Raw genomic sequence first — 20689 nt, forward strand, 5'->3', positions numbered from 1 at the left:
CAAAATTGGGGCTATAATGTTTTGGGTTTTGTGCAATTCTGATATAGGTCTGCGCATCCCCATTGCATTTTAGTCTAGTCATAGATAGTCCTTGTTGTGAATTTCTGAATAGGAAAATAATTCTCTTTACTGATGGCTCATTCTTCTTTTGTTTAGTTTGTTTAATATTTTACAGCATGTTCCTGGAGTAGAAGGTGCACTTTATACAGGCAGTGTACTTAAATATTACATGGAGCAGAATGAAAGAAGTTCCACACATGGACAGAACTCTCTTGTTTTTGTGTATTATAAAATATGCTTTTCAGGTAAGGCTATATGCACTATTGAATTATAAAATAATCTTTACCATATATTTAAGTGATTGCAATATGACTGAAATATTTTCATAATTGTTTAATAATAAGATTCCTTCTTATTGGTTATTATGTTTTGCACTATGCTGTCGTGTAGGTGTTCGAGATATAAAGAAATCTACAAAAGATTCATGATCATTGCTCATAATTAAACATTCTAATATGTAACACAAATTCTGGTTAAATTTAGCATTTAATGGGCACACATACACTGAAAAAATAATGTTCTAGATGGGAAATAGTCAAATTCAACAACAACAACTACTTGTAATTATATAACACCTTTAACGTAGTGAAACGTCCCAAGGTGCTTCACAAGAGTATTATGAGATAAAAATTTGACACCGAGCCGTATAAGTAGAAATTAGCACAGGTAACCAAAAGCTTGGTCAAATAGGTAGATTTTAAGGAGCGTCTTGAAGGAGGAAAGAGAGGTAGTGATACAGAGAGGTTTATGCAGGGAGTTCCAGAGCTTGGGGCCCAGGCAACAGAAGGCACGGCCACCAATAGTTAAGCGATTATAATCAGGGATGCTTAAGAGGGCAGAATTATTGATTGTGGAGAGAGCTAGAAATAGATTATGGAGAAAAATTGCAGAATCACAGCAGTGAATGGCTTTCTAGTAATTATCTGTAAAACATGGTGCCATCGGACAAATAAAAGAAAAAAACAGTAAGTTAAAGCGTCAGCTATTTAATAGCAAGGAATGAACTTGGATATCAAAGTTGATTTATGATAAAGCAAATATATTGACTTAAGTTTGATTAAAATATGTATTTAAATATAAAAGGGTAGAGTTTCTGCTTTGGGTGCAATTGGGAAACTGGGTGCAAATTGCGCGTGAAATTGAGCTGTTTTTCCGAAGTGAAGTTATGGTACAAGTTTCTGTCCAAACTCATTTGCATAATCAGAAACATAGCATCTTGCATGACCCATGCAATTGGTCAGCTTAATAGAATGTAATCATTTTTTAACTTTGCATTAAAAAATATTAATTGATGTATTAAAGAGTGATAACCTGGTGCAGTTTTATTAGTACAGCTGAAAATGGATTAATCACAAAAAATAAGCGTTTTTAATAAGACTGTCTAGTCCTCCACCTGTGAGTAACCTGATTTTAAATCACTAAAAATGACTCAAAAAGAACTATACTGAACAATTTACTAGTTTCATTGGTGTACACTAGTCAGTTTCTTAGTAATTTAAATGGCCCTGAAATTGCAGTGTGAATGACGGCATACTCTGAGTACATTGTCGTATTCCCTTTGAAATGCCCCATGCGAAATCCGGAAATTGCGGCTGGTCAATGTAAGTGTTGACAGGCCATCTGTGGGGGCCCTGAAAAAGCAATCGCTGTCACAGAGTTGGGCTATTTGCCCACAGACTAGCCAGCGATTGCACATGTAAGTCTTACAGTTGACGCAAGCAATATTTGTCCCTCATCTCTAAAACCGATTATCTGGTCATTTATCTCATTGCTGTTTGTGGGACCTTGCCTAATATAAATTGGCTTCTGCATTTCCCTACATTACAAGCGACTACACTTCAAAAGTCAGCCAGTCAGTCAGTCAGTCATAGGTGGTCCCTCGAAACGAGGATGACTTGCTTCCACGCTGAAAAAGGATGAGTTCACAGGTGTTTCAATGAAGGACCCAAACTACATCATCAAGGGTGGAAGATGTCTGTACGTGGATTTTTTTAATGTGGGGTGGCCGTTGCACACCAGCCACCACACGGGCTTGACAGAGCTAGGTCTTGGTCCAGTGGCAAGGATTACCCAAGACAACTGGAGACTAAGCACTTTGGGACATCCTACGGTTATGAAAGATGTTATATAAATGCAACCTCTTTAATCGCGAATGAAACTTCTTAACTATTTAACTGTTGTGATACCGAAAAGATAGTATCCTCTACAACACTGAACAAAAGCAAAAAATAATTTCTATGTGTGCTACCATGTAACATTTGATGTACAGCTAAATAGCATATATTTTCCAGTTCGCAGGTTGTTCGGATTGCCAGCTAGCTATGAACAGATCAACAATCAGCGTTTTGGTTGACTGGAATCATTTTCCTAATGGAGAACGAGCAGACAGTTACTTGATCACATATGGAACATTGTTTCCACTTTTTTCCAGTACTGTGGTAAGATCAATACCATAACTAAATCTTGCCATATTATTTTGTGAGCTATATTGACAGATTTAACTAAGGGTGCACTTGTACTCCATGAAGAGAACCACTTCAGATTTGGAGAGGAGTTTTTACTGGATTAAGATCAGTTATTGAACATAAAACCAGGTAATTCTGTTCAAGTAGATATTAAGGTATGTTTGATAAATTTAGTCATTAAAAGTAAAGATAAATATATAATTATAAACGTGCATTAAGTTACCTTAATTTATGTTATGTAATCACATGGAAAATTTGTATAGGTCTGAATGAAAAAAATCTGGCACCAAAGTAAGATCACAGGACTTTATCTATAAAGTTGTAGAACTTTGGCTACTTTAGAAAATATTTCAAATATAGTTTGGCTAAATTTAAGATATTATTTCATACATATTAAGGCCCCTATTTTCCACTTGCTGGATTTTTGGCGCTTGGCACAGGTTAACGTACGATTTTTTTGTGTACGTTTGCGCCAGAAAAAAACCGGACTTTCGCCAAATAAATATTTGAATTTGGCGCCGCGCGCTCCGAAGTTAGTCTGGGGGTGGGGCTGAGCTTCAAGTCTGCACAATAAACTCTCTGGGCATGCGCGAAAAGCTGAAGTTGCCAGGGCAACCAGAGACTCTGAAGCCCGCTCCCCGGAAAGGACTGCTACCACACCGCTGCCGAAAAGGGCCACAAAGAACATCTCCCCTGCTGGACCCACGGCCACCTCCCCCACCGCCCCGGCTGGACCCATTACAATCCTGGGCTGAATGACCCTCCTGCTCCCGAACTTCAACTCGCAGGGGGAGCAGGACTGAGCGGGTGGCGGGGGTGGGGGGGGGCGCATTCGGCCTGGGATTGCAGTGGGTCCAGCCGGGGTTGGGGGAACAGCCCTATGCCCCGGGATTGCAGCAGCGGGGGGGGGGGGGGACCAATCATTTTGGCCCAGGAATCTTCTTCCCTTGCTCGAAAAATATGAAAAAACGGTATTTTATTTTGTATTCTTATTGCCTCGTTCCTGTCCTCTTGCGCACCACGCCGATTCCTTAACTTAACATACGTTTTTTTTTTTGGCGGCCCTTTGGGCCACTGTGCGCCACGCTCAAAAAAATCGCACACAGGAAAATCACTTAACTGTGAAGAAATGGCCAAAAATGGCGCGGATCCAGTTATGACATCATCGGGCGGCAAAAATAAATCTGGCACTGACAGTGGATGCCGGTGCACAAACTTTTGCCAAAGTTACAAAAGGAGGATTTCACGCCAAAAAACGGCGCATGCCAAAAAGACGGCACCCAATCATGGTGAAAATAGAGCCCCTATATAATCAAATAAAGTCTTTTTGTTAAGTATAATCTTGCACCTGTCTAAGTATTTTGCTCACTTAGCAGTTAATGTTGTGCAGTTTTTCTTCTGCTGTTCAGAGACCTGTTATTGGATCAAGTATCACCCTGGATGACCTTCAGGAAAATATGAACTATTATTTTACCATAAAATCAATGAGCAACGGGAAGATCTTGGACAACAAATCATTCACAGCATGTAAGTACTAGTTTATTGTGTAGGCTGTTGTGATTTGCAGTCAGGTAGCCATGTTGTGGAGTAAGAAAAAAAATCAGCCAAACATTTTTTGTCATTGAGTGTTGCCCTTATAGTAGTAATGCAAATTTCTTAATTTTAAGAACAATCTAATATGAGGCTGGTGTGATGAGTGGTTAGATTATTAAACTCCTGTGGCATGGCAGTGGGAGGATGCAGGTTTGATTTGGCTCCACTGGTGAATTCCTGGTCTTGACTGCTTTGCTCCTTCCCATGGTTTTGATGATAACTCAAAGCAGCACTGGTGGAAGCCTGAGAGTTAGTGAACAGTTGTTTGAAGACCAGGGGATTGCCAAAATGACAAAAAAAGGCACTTAATTAATACTGTACTTCACAACATGGCTATCTGACTACAAGGAAGGATTGAATAAGATATCACATTTAGCTACTCCTTCCAGAGATCCAACACATCTGATACCCCAAGGAAAGAAAGACTTGGATTTATATAGTGCCTTTCACTGCCACTGGATGTCCCAAAATGCTTTACAGCCAACCAAGTTCTTTTTGAAATGTAGCCACTGTTGTAATGTAGGAAGGATTTTGCGGCAAATGAGGGTACGGGGCCCAGAAGAGCCGAGGGCCCAGGGGCAGCATAGGCCGGCCTACACTGCGATATGTGTGCGTGCTAGATCCGTGCAGCAGGGCAGGTCTCCAGTCATCTTGGTTAACCCTTGACACTGGATAAAGGCCTAGCTCTGGCGAGCCCGTATGGTGGCCGGTGTGCAAAGGTCACCACACGTTAAAACAATTCACGCACCGGCACCTTCCACCCCCTCAACTGGAGTTCAGGGCTGGAACATCGGGTCCTTCATTGAAACACCTGTGAACTCGTGGAAGCAAGTCATCCTTGTTCGAGGGACCGCCTATGTTGATAATGTAAGAAGGATTCTCCTTGCCTTCAACCCATGACTACCTGTCTAACATGTTTTACATTATGCTTTGACAGGTTCAATCTGTTGCAAAGCACATGATTTAAGTTGATGCTCCAGTGCACTGAGGGAGTTCTGTAATATCAAAGGGTACCATACTTTGGATGAGAGTTAAACCAAGACACTGCTTGCTTATTCTAGTTTATCAGATGGATGTTCAAAAATTTCTATCGCACTGTTTAACAAAGAGCTAAGAATTTTACTAATGTCCTGGCCAGTAATCCACCAACATCACCTAAAACTGATTAATTGACTATTGATCTCATTGCTGTTTATATATTTTTCTTGTGTGCAAATTGGCAACCTTGTTTGCCTATTAAACAACAGTTACTGTACTTCAAGATAATTATTTTTATGAGAAGTTTCTGAGGCACCTGATAAGGCTCTATATAGATGCAAGTCATTCTCTCCATTGTTCTGTCTGTCCTCTTCTACCACAAAATAGAATTGTTGACCTTTTTAAATTTTGAGTTCTATCTTTACTAATTTCAGAGGTACACACTACAGTTCATAATTTTATTACATTGAAAATCCCATAGGAAAGCTAAATTAAAAATCCAAATTATTTATGGTTCAAGATTATTTGATGGTGTAATCTTAAATTGTTGAGAAAGCTTAGAGAAAAAAAGAACCTTTTCAATTTGACATTTCCAAATTATAATTGACAATTTGGAGAGAGAAATGTTAACATTTTTCATTCCTTCAGGTTTGCTTGGAGAAACTGGCATTAAAATAAATGTTTCAACAACTACTGCTTCATTCAATTGGAGTGAGTTTGGGACTGGAAGATTTATTACTACAATAAGCCTTAATTTCACTTCATACACTGTACCACCAATTACAAATAATTATGTATGGAATCATTTAAAGCCTGGAACTCTGTATAATGTCTCTTTGGAATTCAAGCAACTACATCATGCAGGACTGACTTTGACGCAAATATTTTATATTATCATTGAAACAGGTATGAAAATCAATCATATCGAATGGTCTATTTTTCTACATTTGTAATGAGTTAATTGTTCTGAATATTTTGATAGCAGAATATGCTGTAAGAAACGCATTTGTTAAATAAACTAAAATTGAAGTGTTATAAAAATTTCAACAAATCAATAATCATGAGTTTCACATGAGACCATTTTGAAAGCAAGTATGCGACTTGACTCTACAGAAGAAAAATAAAGCATAACTTGCTTCTCAGACAGACGTATTAGAGGAAACATTATTTTTCAGGTAGATATGCATCTCTAATATATTGTAAAGGCAAAATGCTAGTTTATAGGACCAGCAGATGCATAAGAATCACTCCAATCACTCAGAGTTTGCATAATCATCTGCTGTTGACGTAAAATTAAACTAAAAAAAATGATATCCTATTAACCTATTAGAAATAGGTTAATAACTTCAGCTTTGTGCCTTTGGATCATGCTTTTACTGCTTAGAATCAGTACATGTAAGTTTAATGGTGCGTTAATAGAGAGACTCGAGTAGTGAACACCCTTTCCACTCAAATAAAATATTTCATTTAAATTGTTAGGTAAGAAGGAAGTTTCGTTTGCCTCTAAGATATCTTCATTAAGAGTTTAACCTGTATGAAAGTATCAGCTGGAATTGCATATTACATTTTTTTGTGGTCAGATACGATTCTGACGTGCAGAAATCCATCACCATGTTTAATAGTCTCCAAATCAAACTACTGAGAAATCCACATCAGTAGAGCCTCTGTTTGTCTAGTATGAAGTGAAAAATCTCTTTGATTTACCTAGATCCAGAGAATGTAGGGAAAGGTTGTCAAGGCCCAAGAATTAGGGACTTATAAGTGTGTGCATTTCAGTGTGCGACTGAAGATTAATCAGCTAAAACTGTGCAGCTTGCCACAACAAGGCACTGGTAAGCTTCCAGGACCACCCTACCAGTTAAGGCATTGGCTTGCAGGGATATCTGAAGCCAAATGGAAAGAATCTCAGTGATGGGTCTATCCCTCCAAATGTCCTTAATGAGGCAGGCTAGTCATCAGTGTGGAGTACTGTGGACTTACCTGGTTCAGGTATCAGATTGCTGAGTCTGCCATAGAATGTTGACAGCTCCAATCTTCCAACATCAGTTGTGTTGATTTTGCAGCCAATTTGATCCCAAAGATAGCCAGCTTACATTTTCTTTCCCCTGCCTCTGGCCCCTTGGAGGATAATAATAAATTGGTCATTAGACAACCGATAAATGTGTATTTGAGCCGTTGCTAGGTAACCAGCAGTATGCCTTATAAGTGGCATGGCAGGCAGCGCAACTAACCATAAAACATAGCCATAAAGGATTGTTGCCATCCGCCTAATCCCAGCATATATTGTTGTCCAAGGGCCAAATTTCTATAATTCTATCTGTGGACCTCTTAGAGTTTAACTAGTTAATAATACAATTATTACACCTGTAGCATCATGCCCGCCAGACTGGATAGGATCTCTCTATAGTTGCTACTGGATCAGAAAAGATTACAAGAGATGGAAGGATGCATCACATTTCTGTGAGTCAGCAGCTAATAGAGCTCACCTTGTTGACATCAATACTGAAGAAGAACATAAGCTTATATCTTCACATTTAAGGTCGCTAAATGACCTCAGCATATTATGGACCGGTCTAAATGACATTGAGGTAAGTAGGAAATCTTCTATTTCATAAATATTTTGAAAATCAACAGTGATGAAGCTTAAAGCATAAATAATGGACATAAAAGACCAGAGTCAGATGACCAAAGGGTGCATGGGGGTTTTCAGAAATTGTATAGGGCAGGGCACGGAGGGATTGGAAGATGAAGATGTTAAATTTAATACAATGAGGGGCAGGCATCATTGTGGGTCAACAGGGGAGTTGATGAGCAAGTAGGGCCCAGTGTGGGACAGGATACAGGCAGTTGTATTTCAGATAATTGAAGTTTGTGAAGGTTGGAGCCCAGGAGCCAGTAAGGAGGTTACATTGGATAAATCATTAGAGGTAACAAAAGCATGAATAAAGGTTTCAGCGGTGGAGGAACTGAGATAGAAGTAGAGATGGGTAATATGATGGAGTGTAAACAAGGTATCTTGGTGAGAAATGGGATGTTGAGTTTGAAGATCAGCTCTCGATTGAACAAAGTGCCAGAGTTTTTGCATAGTCTGGTTTGACTTGTGTGAGTGGGGAAGGGGCAAAGTATTGGAGTTTATGGCAGGGACCAAAAACGATGGCGTCAATCTTCCTGATATTCAGTTAGAGAAAGTTATGATTCATCCATAGGCAGCATATATATGAAGTAGCCAAGGATAGATCTTTGGGAGAACTCCACAGGTTGCAGTGCGGGAGCAGGACAAGAAGCTGGAGATGAGCTGGCACAGGGTAGAATTGATAGTTAAATAGCTCGAAGCATGTCCGATTTATACTTATTGTATTTTTATGGAATAAATTAATACTATTTTTGTCAGCCAGCTTCACTACCATCAAAAATATGGTATTTGTTTATTTGTAATGTTTCATATATGGTAATTTCCTGATATTCTTTAATGATAAACTAGTTTTTACATTGTATCCTCGGAGTATTAAGAGGTGCATTCTGAATTAATTATCCAGTGGCATGCTGTATCTAAAACTGTTTTTGTATGGCAGTCAGACCAATTTTCTTTTTAAACTTGTTTTCTAAACCCTTTCCAAAAAGTTCTACAACTGACAACCCATTTGTAGAGTTGTGATGAGGTTAATAATATATTATTTCCAGAAGAGACAGCAGTTGGTGGGCACAAATTTAAGAAAAAACAGAAAAGTATTAAAGGAGAACTTAAGAATAATTTATTTATGTAGTTGGTGATTTGAGTGTTGAATTTCCTGTCACAAATAGTTGTTGAAACGGAGTCCATAAATTATTTTCAAAGGAAATTAGATAGTTGCTTGGAGAAAGAGACTATTAAAGAGTAAGGGCAGGGGAATCATGTGGAGAAAAACACTAGTGCAAACTTGATTGCTGAATGGCCTATTTCTTGCTGTAATATTCCACGATTCTAAGAGTGTTTCATATCAAGTTGCTGAATATTTTAAACAGCTGTTTCATAGCATTACCTTTCAGTGGGAGATTGGCAAAGTTAATTAGCCAAGGGAGTGCTTCCTGCTTATTTGGGGAGTTCATAATGAAAAATTTAAGTGATGAATGGATGCTCATTAGGATAAGCTTACTTTCTGGCCAGATCATCAAATTTTTAACCTTTTCCACCACTAGACAATGTACACAAACATTTAGTCTATATTTGGAAAATCAAATATTGTTTTTATTAATTAATATAATGGCAATAACATTACATTAAAATGACAAAGAGGGAACAGGCCATTTGGTCAAACCAGTCCATGTTGGTATCCCCCTTTCCTTCAACATGTGTAACCTATTCTTAAATGTTGTAATTATCCCTGATTCAATCACTAACTCTGGTTGTAGATTTCACGGCATCATAACCCTCTTCTGCTCTCTGTCCTAAATCTTTTACATTTAATTTTATTCTACACCCCTCCACCACTTGCAAATATTTGTTTCGATCTACTCTGCCTTTTTAATTTTTAAACATCTCTATCAAAGCACCCCATAATATAATGCTGTAATCAAATTTCACTGGAGCAGTATTTGATTTATGAGTAAAATCAATGCCTTTTCTTGTGTTTTTAATTTTCATAATTTACTGGACTACCGGGAAATCTTTCAGCTCGATGTATTTTTAATTGAACATAAAATCAAACATAGTAAATATTTTTGGTTATTAATAAAAGAAGGGAAAATGTAAGTCCTTTATAGAATGAATGCCTTTTTGGTTTTAGTTATGTTTATTTTAATACAGCTGCAGCTCTATTATGAGTAAGCATAGACAATGCTTAACTCAGTTTAAAAAAATTTGGCATTGGGATGTGGGCGACATATTTATTGCCCATCTCTAGTTGACGTGAGAAGATTATGGTTGACCTTTTCCTTGAACCACTGCAATCCTTCTGCTCATGATGCTCCCATGATTTGTACATTCGGGACGTCATGGATGTTGACCCAGTAATAATGAAGGAGTAACAAAATATGTCCAAGACAGAATGGTGTGTGAGTTAGAGGGGAACTTGAACATGATCATGTTCCCACAACATTACTGTTTTTGCCCTTCTTGGTGGTAGAGGTTGCAAGGGAGGGAGGTACTGTTGAAGTAACCTTGCTGAGTTGCTGCAGTGCAACCTGTATATTTAACATACTGCAGCCACAGTGTGCCATTGATGGAGGGGGTGAATGTTGAGTCCAGCGGCAGGGGCACTGATCCAGTAAATTGCTTTCTCCTGGATGATGTCGAGCTTCTTGAGTATTGCGACTGCACTCATCCAGGCAAGTGGTGAGTATTCCATCACATTCCTGACTTGAGCCTTATAGATGATGGAACGAGGTTTGAATGGTTTAGAGGTGAGCCATTCATCATAGAGTGTCCAACCTCTGCTCTGGTCTTGTAGCCACAGTGTTGATGTGGCTGGTCCAATTTAACTTCTGAACCATGGTGACCCCCAGGATATTGATGGTGGGGGACTTAGTGATGCATGGTTCCATTGAAGGCAAGGGGGAGATGTCTGAGTTTTCTGATCATTGCCTGATATTTATGTGACATTAATGTTACCTGTCACTTATCAGCACAAATCTACATGTTATCCATGTCCTGCTGTAGGTTGGCATGGTCTACTTCATTATTGCTAGAGTTGTGATTGGAGCTGAACACTCCATAATTGTCAAGGAACAGCCTCGGTCCTGATCTTAAGATGGAAGGAAGGTCATTGTTTAAGCAGCTGAAGAGGGTGCTTCTCTGAGAAACTCCTGCAGTAATGTCCTGGGGCTGAGATGATTGTCCTCTGACAATCACAATCATTTTTGTATCAGATATGATTCTAGCCACTGGAGGGTTTTTCCTTTGAACTCCATTGATATAAGTTTTGCAGTAATATGCAAATCACTGTTACAAATAAAACAGCTATTAACATCTCAACAGTTTATATTTAGAAAAAGCTTGCAATTCTTTAGTATTTGTTTTGTTACCATCTATTTAGTTGAATAAAATAGTCTTTTAGAGGGAGAGCAAAGCAAGAGCTCCTCCAGATGGCTGTGTTGATGTCAATATCCTTGATTTTTTTTCAAATTGAGGTACCACATCTATAGGGAAGATTATCTTTGTTTATTATTTATAGTGAGATTGTCTGTAAAGAACTCAATTATGATTTTGCTACAAATAGCAAACAAAGAAAAATATTTCTTCCTGCAGATTACTGCTGCCTTCTCAAAATACAAGTTCCTTTTTACAGAAAGCAACATATTCATCTGAAGGACCTCAATTTGCATTACTCAATGCTGCAACCCAAAATCCATAAAATTCAGCTCATCAAAAATGTAGTTGCCTCTATCCTGACCCATACCAAGTCACACTCAGCCATCGTACCACGTTGGTTGATGAATGCCTCAAATTTAAAATTCAGTTTTTATGTTTACATCCCTCCATGGCTTCCCTCCTCCCTTTATCTGTAAACTCTTCTAGCTCTCAGTCCCCCCTCCCCCACCCCCACATTTCTTTGTACCTCTGATTCCACCCTTTTGTGCAACCCCCTCCTTTTGCCACACAATTAGCAGTTGTGTCTTAGCCACCAAGGTCTCACTCTCACTAAACTCTTCTGCCTCACCAGTTCCATCTCTCCCATAAGGCCCTCCTTAAAACCTGCCTCTTTGACCAAACGTTTGGTCACCCCTCCTTATCTGTCCTTCTTTGGTTCAGTGTCTGTTCACTTTAAGCCTCTGTGAAGTACCTTGGTACATTTTTCTACATTCAAGACACTTTGTAAATAAAAGTTGTCATGGTTCTGGTTGTGTGGCTGAAAGCCACTAACTTCAGAAAGTGATGAAAAGGTTATTTACTGGGAAAAGATCATGTAGAAAGCCAAAAGTGAAATGCTGGGAATGTATATGTGAAGATCGGAATAGAAGAATGGCCAGTGGCAGACAACTGCAGAAACTGGCAGAAGAGAAAGCATAATTGGATGGTTTTGTGGCATCTATGACAAGCCTACTTATGATGACTGAGTAATTTGACATGCAGTCAAAAGTACACTACATAAATCAAAATGTCTCCTAACAAGTGGATGTTTCCCTAGCCAATTAAAAAAAATTGAGACATTGACTAGTTTATACGGAAGCACTCCCATATCCTATTTTCCCCTTTAAAATGTTGATAATAGAAAGACTTCAACTACAAGCCGCGACAGTACTGATCTTACTCAATGTAATAGATATAAACATTTTATTTTCTCAGACAGAAACTGAGCTTCAGTGGACTGATGCATCTACCTATAATTTAAGCAGTATTTTGCTGCAGACTCTACCAACAAATGAGAGCGATTGCTACGCATTACAGTTGAATCCAGTAGGTCAAGACTATGTGCTTACAGGGCTTTTCTGCTTCCTGTCTCTGCCATACGTTTGTGAATATGAAGGTAAATTACTTTTAGACAGCTGATTCTACACTGGAGCAAATGTTGCCCCGCATAACTCTGTTCATTGAGTGACCCAAAACTAATATTTATTTTATTTGTATTTTTATACAGGCCACACAGTGTGACTTAGTCGCGAGCCCAAAACATTAATACTGCTTTTTTATCTGACTGAAGTAAAAGTGAATTATGCAGGCTCAGCTCATTCAATGTCTTATTTTTCCAAAGACGATTTCAATCTATTGTATGACTTTTTATGACAAACATTGACTGATTATACAAGATTATTTGAATTATGACTTTAAAGACTAAAATAACATAATGGATTATTCTGATGGGATTAACCTTGGCAAAAGGCTTCCTGATACTGAATTGTACTGTGTTGCACATACGTGCTGGTTTATGGCTGGTGTGGAGCTGGGTGGCTCATCTAGATCATACAGCAGTGGAAAATAGTGGTTAAGATTTTCACTACCATTTTTATTCAGATGGAGAGTGACACAGTTACTTCAGAAACTAGAGTCCTGAACTTAAGAAAAGGTAACTTCGATGGTATGAGGCGTGAATTGGCTAAAATAGACTGGCAAAGGATACTTAAAGGGTTGACGGTGGATAAACAATGGCAAACATTTAAAGATCACATGGATGAACTTCAGCAATTGTACATCCCTGTCTGGAGTAAAAATAAAACGGGGAAGGTGGCTCAACCATGGCTAACAAGGGAAATTAAGGATAGTGTTAAAGCCAAGGAAGAGGCTAGAAAATTTGGCTAGAAAAAGCAACAAACCTGAGGACTGGGAGAAATTTAGAATTCAACAGAGGAAGACTAAGGGTTTAATTAAGAGGGGGGAAATAGAATACGAGAGGAAGCTTGCAGGAAACATAAAAGCTGACTGCAAAAGCTTCTATAAATATGTGAAGAGAAGAAGATTAGTAAATATAAACGTAGGTCCCTTGCAGTCGGATTCGGGTGAATTTATAATGGGGAATAAAGAAATGGCAGACCAATTGAATAAATAATTTGGTTCTGTCTTCACGAAGGAAGACACAAATAATCTTCCGATTGTACTAGGGGACAGTAGGTCTAGTGAGAAGGAGGAACTGAAGGATATCCTTATTAGGCGGGAAATTGTGTTAGGGAAACTGATGGGATTGAAGGCCGATAAATCCCCGGGGCCTGATAGTCTGCATCCCAGAGTGCTTAAGGAAGTGGCCCTAGAAATAGTGGATGCATTGGTGATCATTTTCCAACAGTCTATCGAATCTGGATCAGTTCCTATAGACTGGAGGGTAGCTAATGTAACACCACTTTTTAAAAAGGGAGAGAGAGAGAAAGCGGGTAATTATAGACCGGTTAGTCTGACATCAGTAGTGGGGAAAATGTTGGAATCAATCATTAAGGATGAAATAGCAGCGCATTTGGATAGCAGTGACAGGATCGGACCAAGTCAGCATGGATTTACGAAAGGGAAATCATGCTTGACGAATCTTCTGGAATTTTTTGAGGATGTAACCAGCAGAGTGGACAAGGGAGAACCAGTGGATGTGGTGTATTTGGACTTTCAAAAGGCTTTGACAAGGTCCCGCACAAGAGATTGGTGTGCAAAATCAAAGCGCATGGTATTGGGGGTAATATACTGACGTGGATAGAGAACTGGTTGGCAGACAGGAAGCAGAGAGTAGGGATAAACGGGTCCTTTTCAGAATGGCAGGCAGTGACTAGTGGAGTGCCGCAGGGCTCAGTGCTGGGACCCCAGCTCTTTACAATATACATTAATGATTTAGAGGGAAGGAATTGAGTGTAATATCTCCAAGTTTGCGGATGACATTAAACTGGGTGGCGGTGTGAGCTGTGAGGAGGACATTAAGAGGTGCAGGGTGACTTGGACAGGTTAGGTGAGTGGGCAAATGCATGGCAGATGCAGTATAATGTGGATAAATGTGAGGTTATCCATATTGGGGGAAGAAAAACACGAAGGCAGAATATTATCTGGATGGCGGCAGATTAGGAAAAGGGTAGGTGCAACGAGACCTGGGTGCCATGGTTCATCAGTCACTGAAAGTGGGCATGCAGTTACAGCAGGCGGTGAAGAAGGCAAATGGTATGTTGGCCTTCATAGCTAGGGGATTTGAGTATAGGAGCAGGGAAGTCTTACTGCAGTTGTACAGGACCTTAGTGAGGCCTCACCTGGAATATTGTGTACAGTTTTGGTCTCCTAATCTGAGGAAGGACGTTCTTGCTATTGAGGGAATGCAGCGAAGGTTCACCAGACTGATTCCGGGGAAGGCGGGACTGTCATATGAGGAGAGACTGGATCAACTGAACCTTTATTCACTGGAGTTTAGAAGGATGAGAGCAGACCTCATAGAAACGTTTAAGATTCTGACGGGACTGGACAGGTTAGATGTGGGAAGAATGTTCCCGATGTTGGGGAAGTCCAGAACCAGGGGACATAGTCTTTGGATAAGGGGTAGGCCATTTAGGACTGAGGTGAGGAAAAACTTCTTCAATCAGAGAGTTGTTAACCTGTGGAATTCCCTGCCGCAGAGAGTTGTTGATGCCAGTTCGTTGGATATATTCAAGAGGGAGTTAGATATGGTCCTTACGGCTAAGGGGATCAAGGGGTATGGAGAGAAAGCAGGAAAGGGGTACTGAGGGAATGATCATCCATGATCTTATTGGTGCAGGCTCGAAGGGCCGAATGGCCTACTCCTGCACTTATTTTCTATGTTTCTATATTGTAACACAGTAATCTTCAAGAAATGGGCATTGCAGCAAGTAACCTGGAAAACACAGTTACATTTTAAGTTCAAATAAGTTTAATCATTAAAATAACTGTGGAACTGCAATTCCTAACTCTAACCTTGCTCCACAAGCCACCTCTGGCCTTTTGCATGCGTTTTTTCTTCTTTACTGTGAACATGTTGTTTGCCTTTGCAAATTCCAGATCTCTTGATCTTATATGTAGATAGTTTTGTTGTTTGAAGTATCTGCTTTGTGTTTTACCATCTGGAGATCGAAAGTTCAGAACCAAATATGTAGAATTACTTAGTTGATCAATGAAAAATTATTCTAAGTGACTTTTTTTTTCTTTTGTATGTTTTTATTTCCATGTTTTGAAAGATGTTTCTGTTGTCTTTATCATGTTTTTGAATCTGATTTTTTTCTGTGTGGGTATGTTTGTGTGATGCTGGTGGAGGAGTTGAAAATCCTGGAAAGCTGTCTTGAGTTGTTATGGCACTGGTTATGTTAAATTTTTTTGATGGTTTTGAGGGTCTTGCAGGATTTGTTGTGTTTGGAGTCGTAATTAGTGGTTGAAAGTGCCTCTCTTCCCAAATTAAAATTTTACTTTCAGTTCTTTTGAACTTCTGTTTCTATAAATAATGCTTGGTTTCAGGAGTGTTACGAGTCTATTTTGAAGTCTGTCTGAGTAACATGAATTTCTAATTAAACACATTAACATTGACATTGTACTTATTTGCTGTTGTATAAATGACTGATATTTTTGTTTTTTGTATTTTGTGACTTATTGTGGCAACATTAGGACCTAATATGTAAGTATTCTGTAGAATGCTGGGAAGCCCAAGGGTACTGCTGTTCATTGTTTATAGGTAGCGTCAGTTGGATATGTAGTATACATGCATGTACATCATGTGATGAGTTGCATCATTTTGATAGTGTCAGGTTCAGAATTTTACCAAAACTAAATCACCTATGTTGGAGTAGATTTTTATCCTTACTCCATTACAGAATCTGAATGGAAGGAAAATCAGGTGGGTTTGTAACTAGCATGCGATCCACTTGCCAGGTAGCTTTTTGTGCGCTCTGTCCAGCCGATACTTAACATCCAAGTGATAAAGATGAAAATCAGTCCAGAGGTGGTCTCCAGTTATGAATTTGTGTTGAGTTTTTATATGGATAAGAATTTTGAGGTAATCAGCTTTTAAATATGTTGTTCTTCAGTCCTAGTTCTTCCAAAGACTATTAGACTAAAATTAGAAGATGTTCAAGAAAATGAAGCCACCATTGTCTGGGATGACTTACACGATTTGTTCACTTCAAGATCTGAGCTATTTATTTGGTACCAAACTAATTTCTCTGAAGGAAAACAGTATTCCCACCGTATATTACTAAATGCTACTAAAGCCGCAATACCTGGGCTGCACCCTGGACACCACTACTATTTTGCACTAATGATGAAAGACATTGCAGGTGCTCAAAGAACTCTTACTCCAATTTTGAGCGTAAAAACAAGTAAGTTTTGATGGTGTTGTACTGCTAAGAGATGATGTAACATCATTGTCGAATTCTGTTTGATGATCAATCTGATTGGGAGAGTGTCACAAATTTTATAAAAGCATTTACAAACATAATAGAATTATTAAAAGTACACTGTAGGATAGTATTTGAAAATGCAACACAAGGTGCAGATTTTTCCTTCATGATTTCAACAAAGAGAGTTACCAATCTTGACTGTAGCAACGAGTGAATGCATATGCTGGAAGTGCTTCCCCTTATAAGATGGGAAAGGGAAATCGAAGGGTAATTCACCCTGTTCTATTCTCTCATGACTCCTGACAGCTGGCGTTGGAACTGGTTTGAAATTCCTCAGGATGTCTGAAAATAGTTCACAATGAAGTACTTTTGAAGTGTAGCCAATGAAGTACTTTTGAAGTGTACTCACTGTTTTAATGTAGACAAAAATAGCAGTTAATTTGCACACAGCAAGGTCCCACAAACAGTAATGAGATAAATGATCAAATAATCTGTTATAGTGGTATTGACTGAGAGATAAATGTTGGCCAGGAAAACTCTCCTGCTTAACTTTGAATAGTGTCGTACAGGGCCTTGGTTTAATGCCTCATTCGAAATACAGTACCTCCGACAGTGCAGCACTCCCTCTGTACTGCACTGAAGTGTCAGCCTACATTAAATCATTGGTAGCTATATATTACCTCTATGTCCAGAAGTGGGTACAGCAAACTGTTTTTATTTGAAGATTCCCTACCTGTCTTGTCATTCTGTTAAGACTGAAATTTATAATTTCAAATTACACATTGTTGCTATTTGTTGTTTGTCCATTTATTGTAATTGTGATAGCACGTTTAGTAATTTTACACTTACTTGCTAGTGCAATACTATAATTTGTTACAATGACAAATTAAAGATAATGCTTACCATCATTACCTACTGTGGATTATAACATTAAAACAGTTCTGATTCACAGGAGTTTTCAGTTGACGACCAGTGAATTTCTTATCAACACAAACCCTAAATACTACATTTTATAATATTCTTGTAAATTAATATTTCATTCGGAATTCAGAGAAAACTTAGTTTAGGAAGTCAATAATGGAAATGACTTAGAATTCATGGTTTATACTTAGCTTTCTTGTGGGCTCAATTTTCCCCAGTTATCTGCGCCGGTTTTTTGGTGCGCGCCGCTTTTTTTTAGGCCTAAATTAAAATATCCAAATTTCCCCAAAGATCGTGCGCCAGCGTAACTCAGTTACAATTTTTTTAGGTTAGTTTTTTTTGCATTATAGGGGGCATAACCTGATGTCTGCGCCAGTTTTTCACATTTATGCAAGTTTGACCACTCCCAAAAAACCTTCTGGGCACTTAAGAAAAACCAGCGCACATTAAAAAATCGGCGCAGAAAGACGCCATTGTTTTTAGGAAAAGTTTTGGAGACGGTCAAGAACACATTAAATATGCATTATCAAGCTTAATGTTTTCAAACTTAAAACGCAGAAAATGGAAGTCGAATGCAATTATTTGATTTTGGATTTTTTTCAAAGTGCCACACCACCACTGAACGTTTCCAAACTGGGCTCAAGGGTCGGAGCGTTGGCTGGCAGAATCGTTCCCTCGCCCGGATACAGAGGCTCGGGGCTCAGTTTCAAAAGAAGCCCGGGTGGGGTAGGGGGGTAAGGGGGCTGGTGCTGGAGCCAAACTGAAGGGATGAGAACACTTACACTATGCAGCAGCATCAAAAGAAGCCCGCGGTGGGGTGGGTAGGTGTTTGCTGAGCCCCTCTGTCCGTGCGAGGGAACAATTCTGCTGGCCGGCCCTTGAGCCTGGTGAGGAGATGTTCGGTCGGTGGTTGGGTGGGACTTTGAAAAAAATCTAAAATTAAATAATTGCATTAGACTTCGTTACCCCAAATGTTCTCATTTGAATGCCTAGTTTCCCATTCTAAGCAACCCTTTTGCGCATGCGCAGACCTGGGTGTGGTCCATACTAGGGTGTCAATCTTGGGGAGAGAGAACAAAGAAGCTTGTCCTGCTGTTTTGAGCTTCTTGCAAAAGTACAATTTAATCATGGGGGCAATACTGACAATGCCTCATGCAAGCCTTCTGTATGATGGTGCAGCGGAGGTGATTGATTCAACGTCATCACATGAGGAACCTCAGAGCACGTAGGATGATGGGTAGGAGGCCTTACCCACATTGGGTATATCGAGACAGGCATTCATACCTGCACCTAAGTGATGCAGACTGTGTGAGAAGGCTGCGTTTCTGCAAATAAGTTGTAACTGAGATCTGTGGGTTAGCAAAAGCAGACCTGCATCCTAGAAACATCAGGTGGACTGTTTTGTCAGTTGAAGTGAAGGTTACAGCTGCACTTTCATTCTATGCATCTGGATGATTCCAAGCCACAACTGGGGATGTGTGTGCCATTTCTCAACATGCAACACATATCTGCATTCGGCAGGTGACTGCTGCACTATATGCCCGGAGGAATGACTACATAAAGTTCCCCATGACCACCCAGGCAATGGATGAAAGGGCTGTGGGCTTCTCCAGAATTGCTGGCTTCCCAAAGGTATAGGGCCGCATTGATTGTACCCACATCGCCTTGCGAACACTTTTGGAGGATTCTGAGATGTACAGGAATAGAAAAGGCTTCCACTCTGTGAATGTGCAGCTCGTGTGTGACGACATGCATCGCATCATGTCAGTTGATGCAAGATACCCTGGGAGCACCCATGATGCATTCATCCTATGCGAGAGCATTATATCTGCCATGTTTCAGCAGCAGCCAGAAGGGCAGAGCCGGCTACTGGGAGACAAAGGGTACGGCCTCGCCACCTGGCTCATGACGTCCCTAAGCATAACCCAGATGGAAGCTGACCATGAATACAACATGTTGCACATTGCAACGCGCAGCATAATAGAGAGGACCATTGGCACCTTGAAAAAGTATTTCCGATGCCTGGACTATTCAGGAGGCTACTTGCAATACTCCCCTGAGATTGTCGGTCAGTTCACTGTTGTGTGCTACATGCTGAATAATTTAGCCATCATGAGGCAGCAGCAGCTGGTAGTAGAAGACCCACCTGAGGTGATAGTGGCTGATGATGAGGAGGAAGATGCAGATGACAAGGAGGAGATGGACGAGGAAGCCATGCAACTAACCGAACCCGGAGCATGACGGCGGAGGAGGGCGGGCCATCGTGCCCCTTTAACGATTGCTCGAGCCTTGCGCCAGCAGCTCTTTCATGAATGCTTTGCTGCCTGAAGGCTCAGCGGCAGCTATTCCAAATGGACCGTAATGTGTTGTGTTAATGGAACAAATAATGGAAATGATTCTTCTTCACTTCAAAAAGTTGTGTTAATAATGGAACAAATAATGGAAATGATTCAGTTATAATTTAAAATACATTTTATTCAAAAGTTTAACACTTGTTTGTACTTAACTTAAATTTAATTAAAATATTCTTGTATCAAACTTAAAAGTTTTTAGTTACGATCACTTACAAACTTTAAGATCACTTACAAACTTTTAAACTTGTAAATTTACATAACTTATAAAAAAGTTTTAATTTGAGAACAGTTACAACAGTAAAAATAATAATAATAAGAACAACAACAGCAACAAAGAAAGGCTGCACCCATCTCTCCTCCACCTTTTCTAAGACCGCCCGCTGCGCTTAGTCTTGTTCACCCCTTCCCGCAGACGGTGGCGCAGCGTTTCTTGGATTGGCACCAAGCTTATTCTTTCGAACATCTCGGACAATCTGCACTTCTTGATGGGAGGGGGGCAGGGGGAGGCGGTAACGTGGAAGGCCTGGCTTGGGCCCCTTCAGTGGCTAGTCTGGGGATTGGAGCGGGAGTGGCAGTTGATTCTGTCAATGGACGCGAGGTCTG

At 39.7% G+C, this 20689-nt stretch overlaps 1 protein-coding gene across 1 annotated transcript in view; it reads left to right on the forward strand.

Moving 5' to 3' along the window:
• Positions 1 to 3982: 3982 nt before the first annotated feature.
• ptprq (protein tyrosine phosphatase receptor type Q) overlaps positions 3983 to 20689 on the forward strand; it is a 266871-nt gene continuing 250164 nt past the window's right edge. Inside the window, exons 1-5 of the mRNA XM_070901512.1 lie at positions 3983 to 4052; positions 5745 to 6002; positions 7467 to 7684; positions 12358 to 12538; positions 16500 to 16790. Of these exons, the coding sequence (XP_070757613.1) occupies positions 3983 to 4052; positions 5745 to 6002; positions 7467 to 7684; positions 12358 to 12538; positions 16500 to 16790 (1018 nt within the window). The remainder of the gene's footprint in view (positions 4053 to 5744; positions 6003 to 7466; positions 7685 to 12357; positions 12539 to 16499; positions 16791 to 20689) is intronic.

This window comes from Pristiophorus japonicus, chromosome 15 (assembly GCF_044704955.1).
Source record: "Pristiophorus japonicus isolate sPriJap1 chromosome 15, sPriJap1.hap1, whole genome shotgun sequence".
Taxonomy (NCBI): domain Eukaryota; kingdom Metazoa; phylum Chordata; class Chondrichthyes; family Pristiophoridae; genus Pristiophorus; species Pristiophorus japonicus.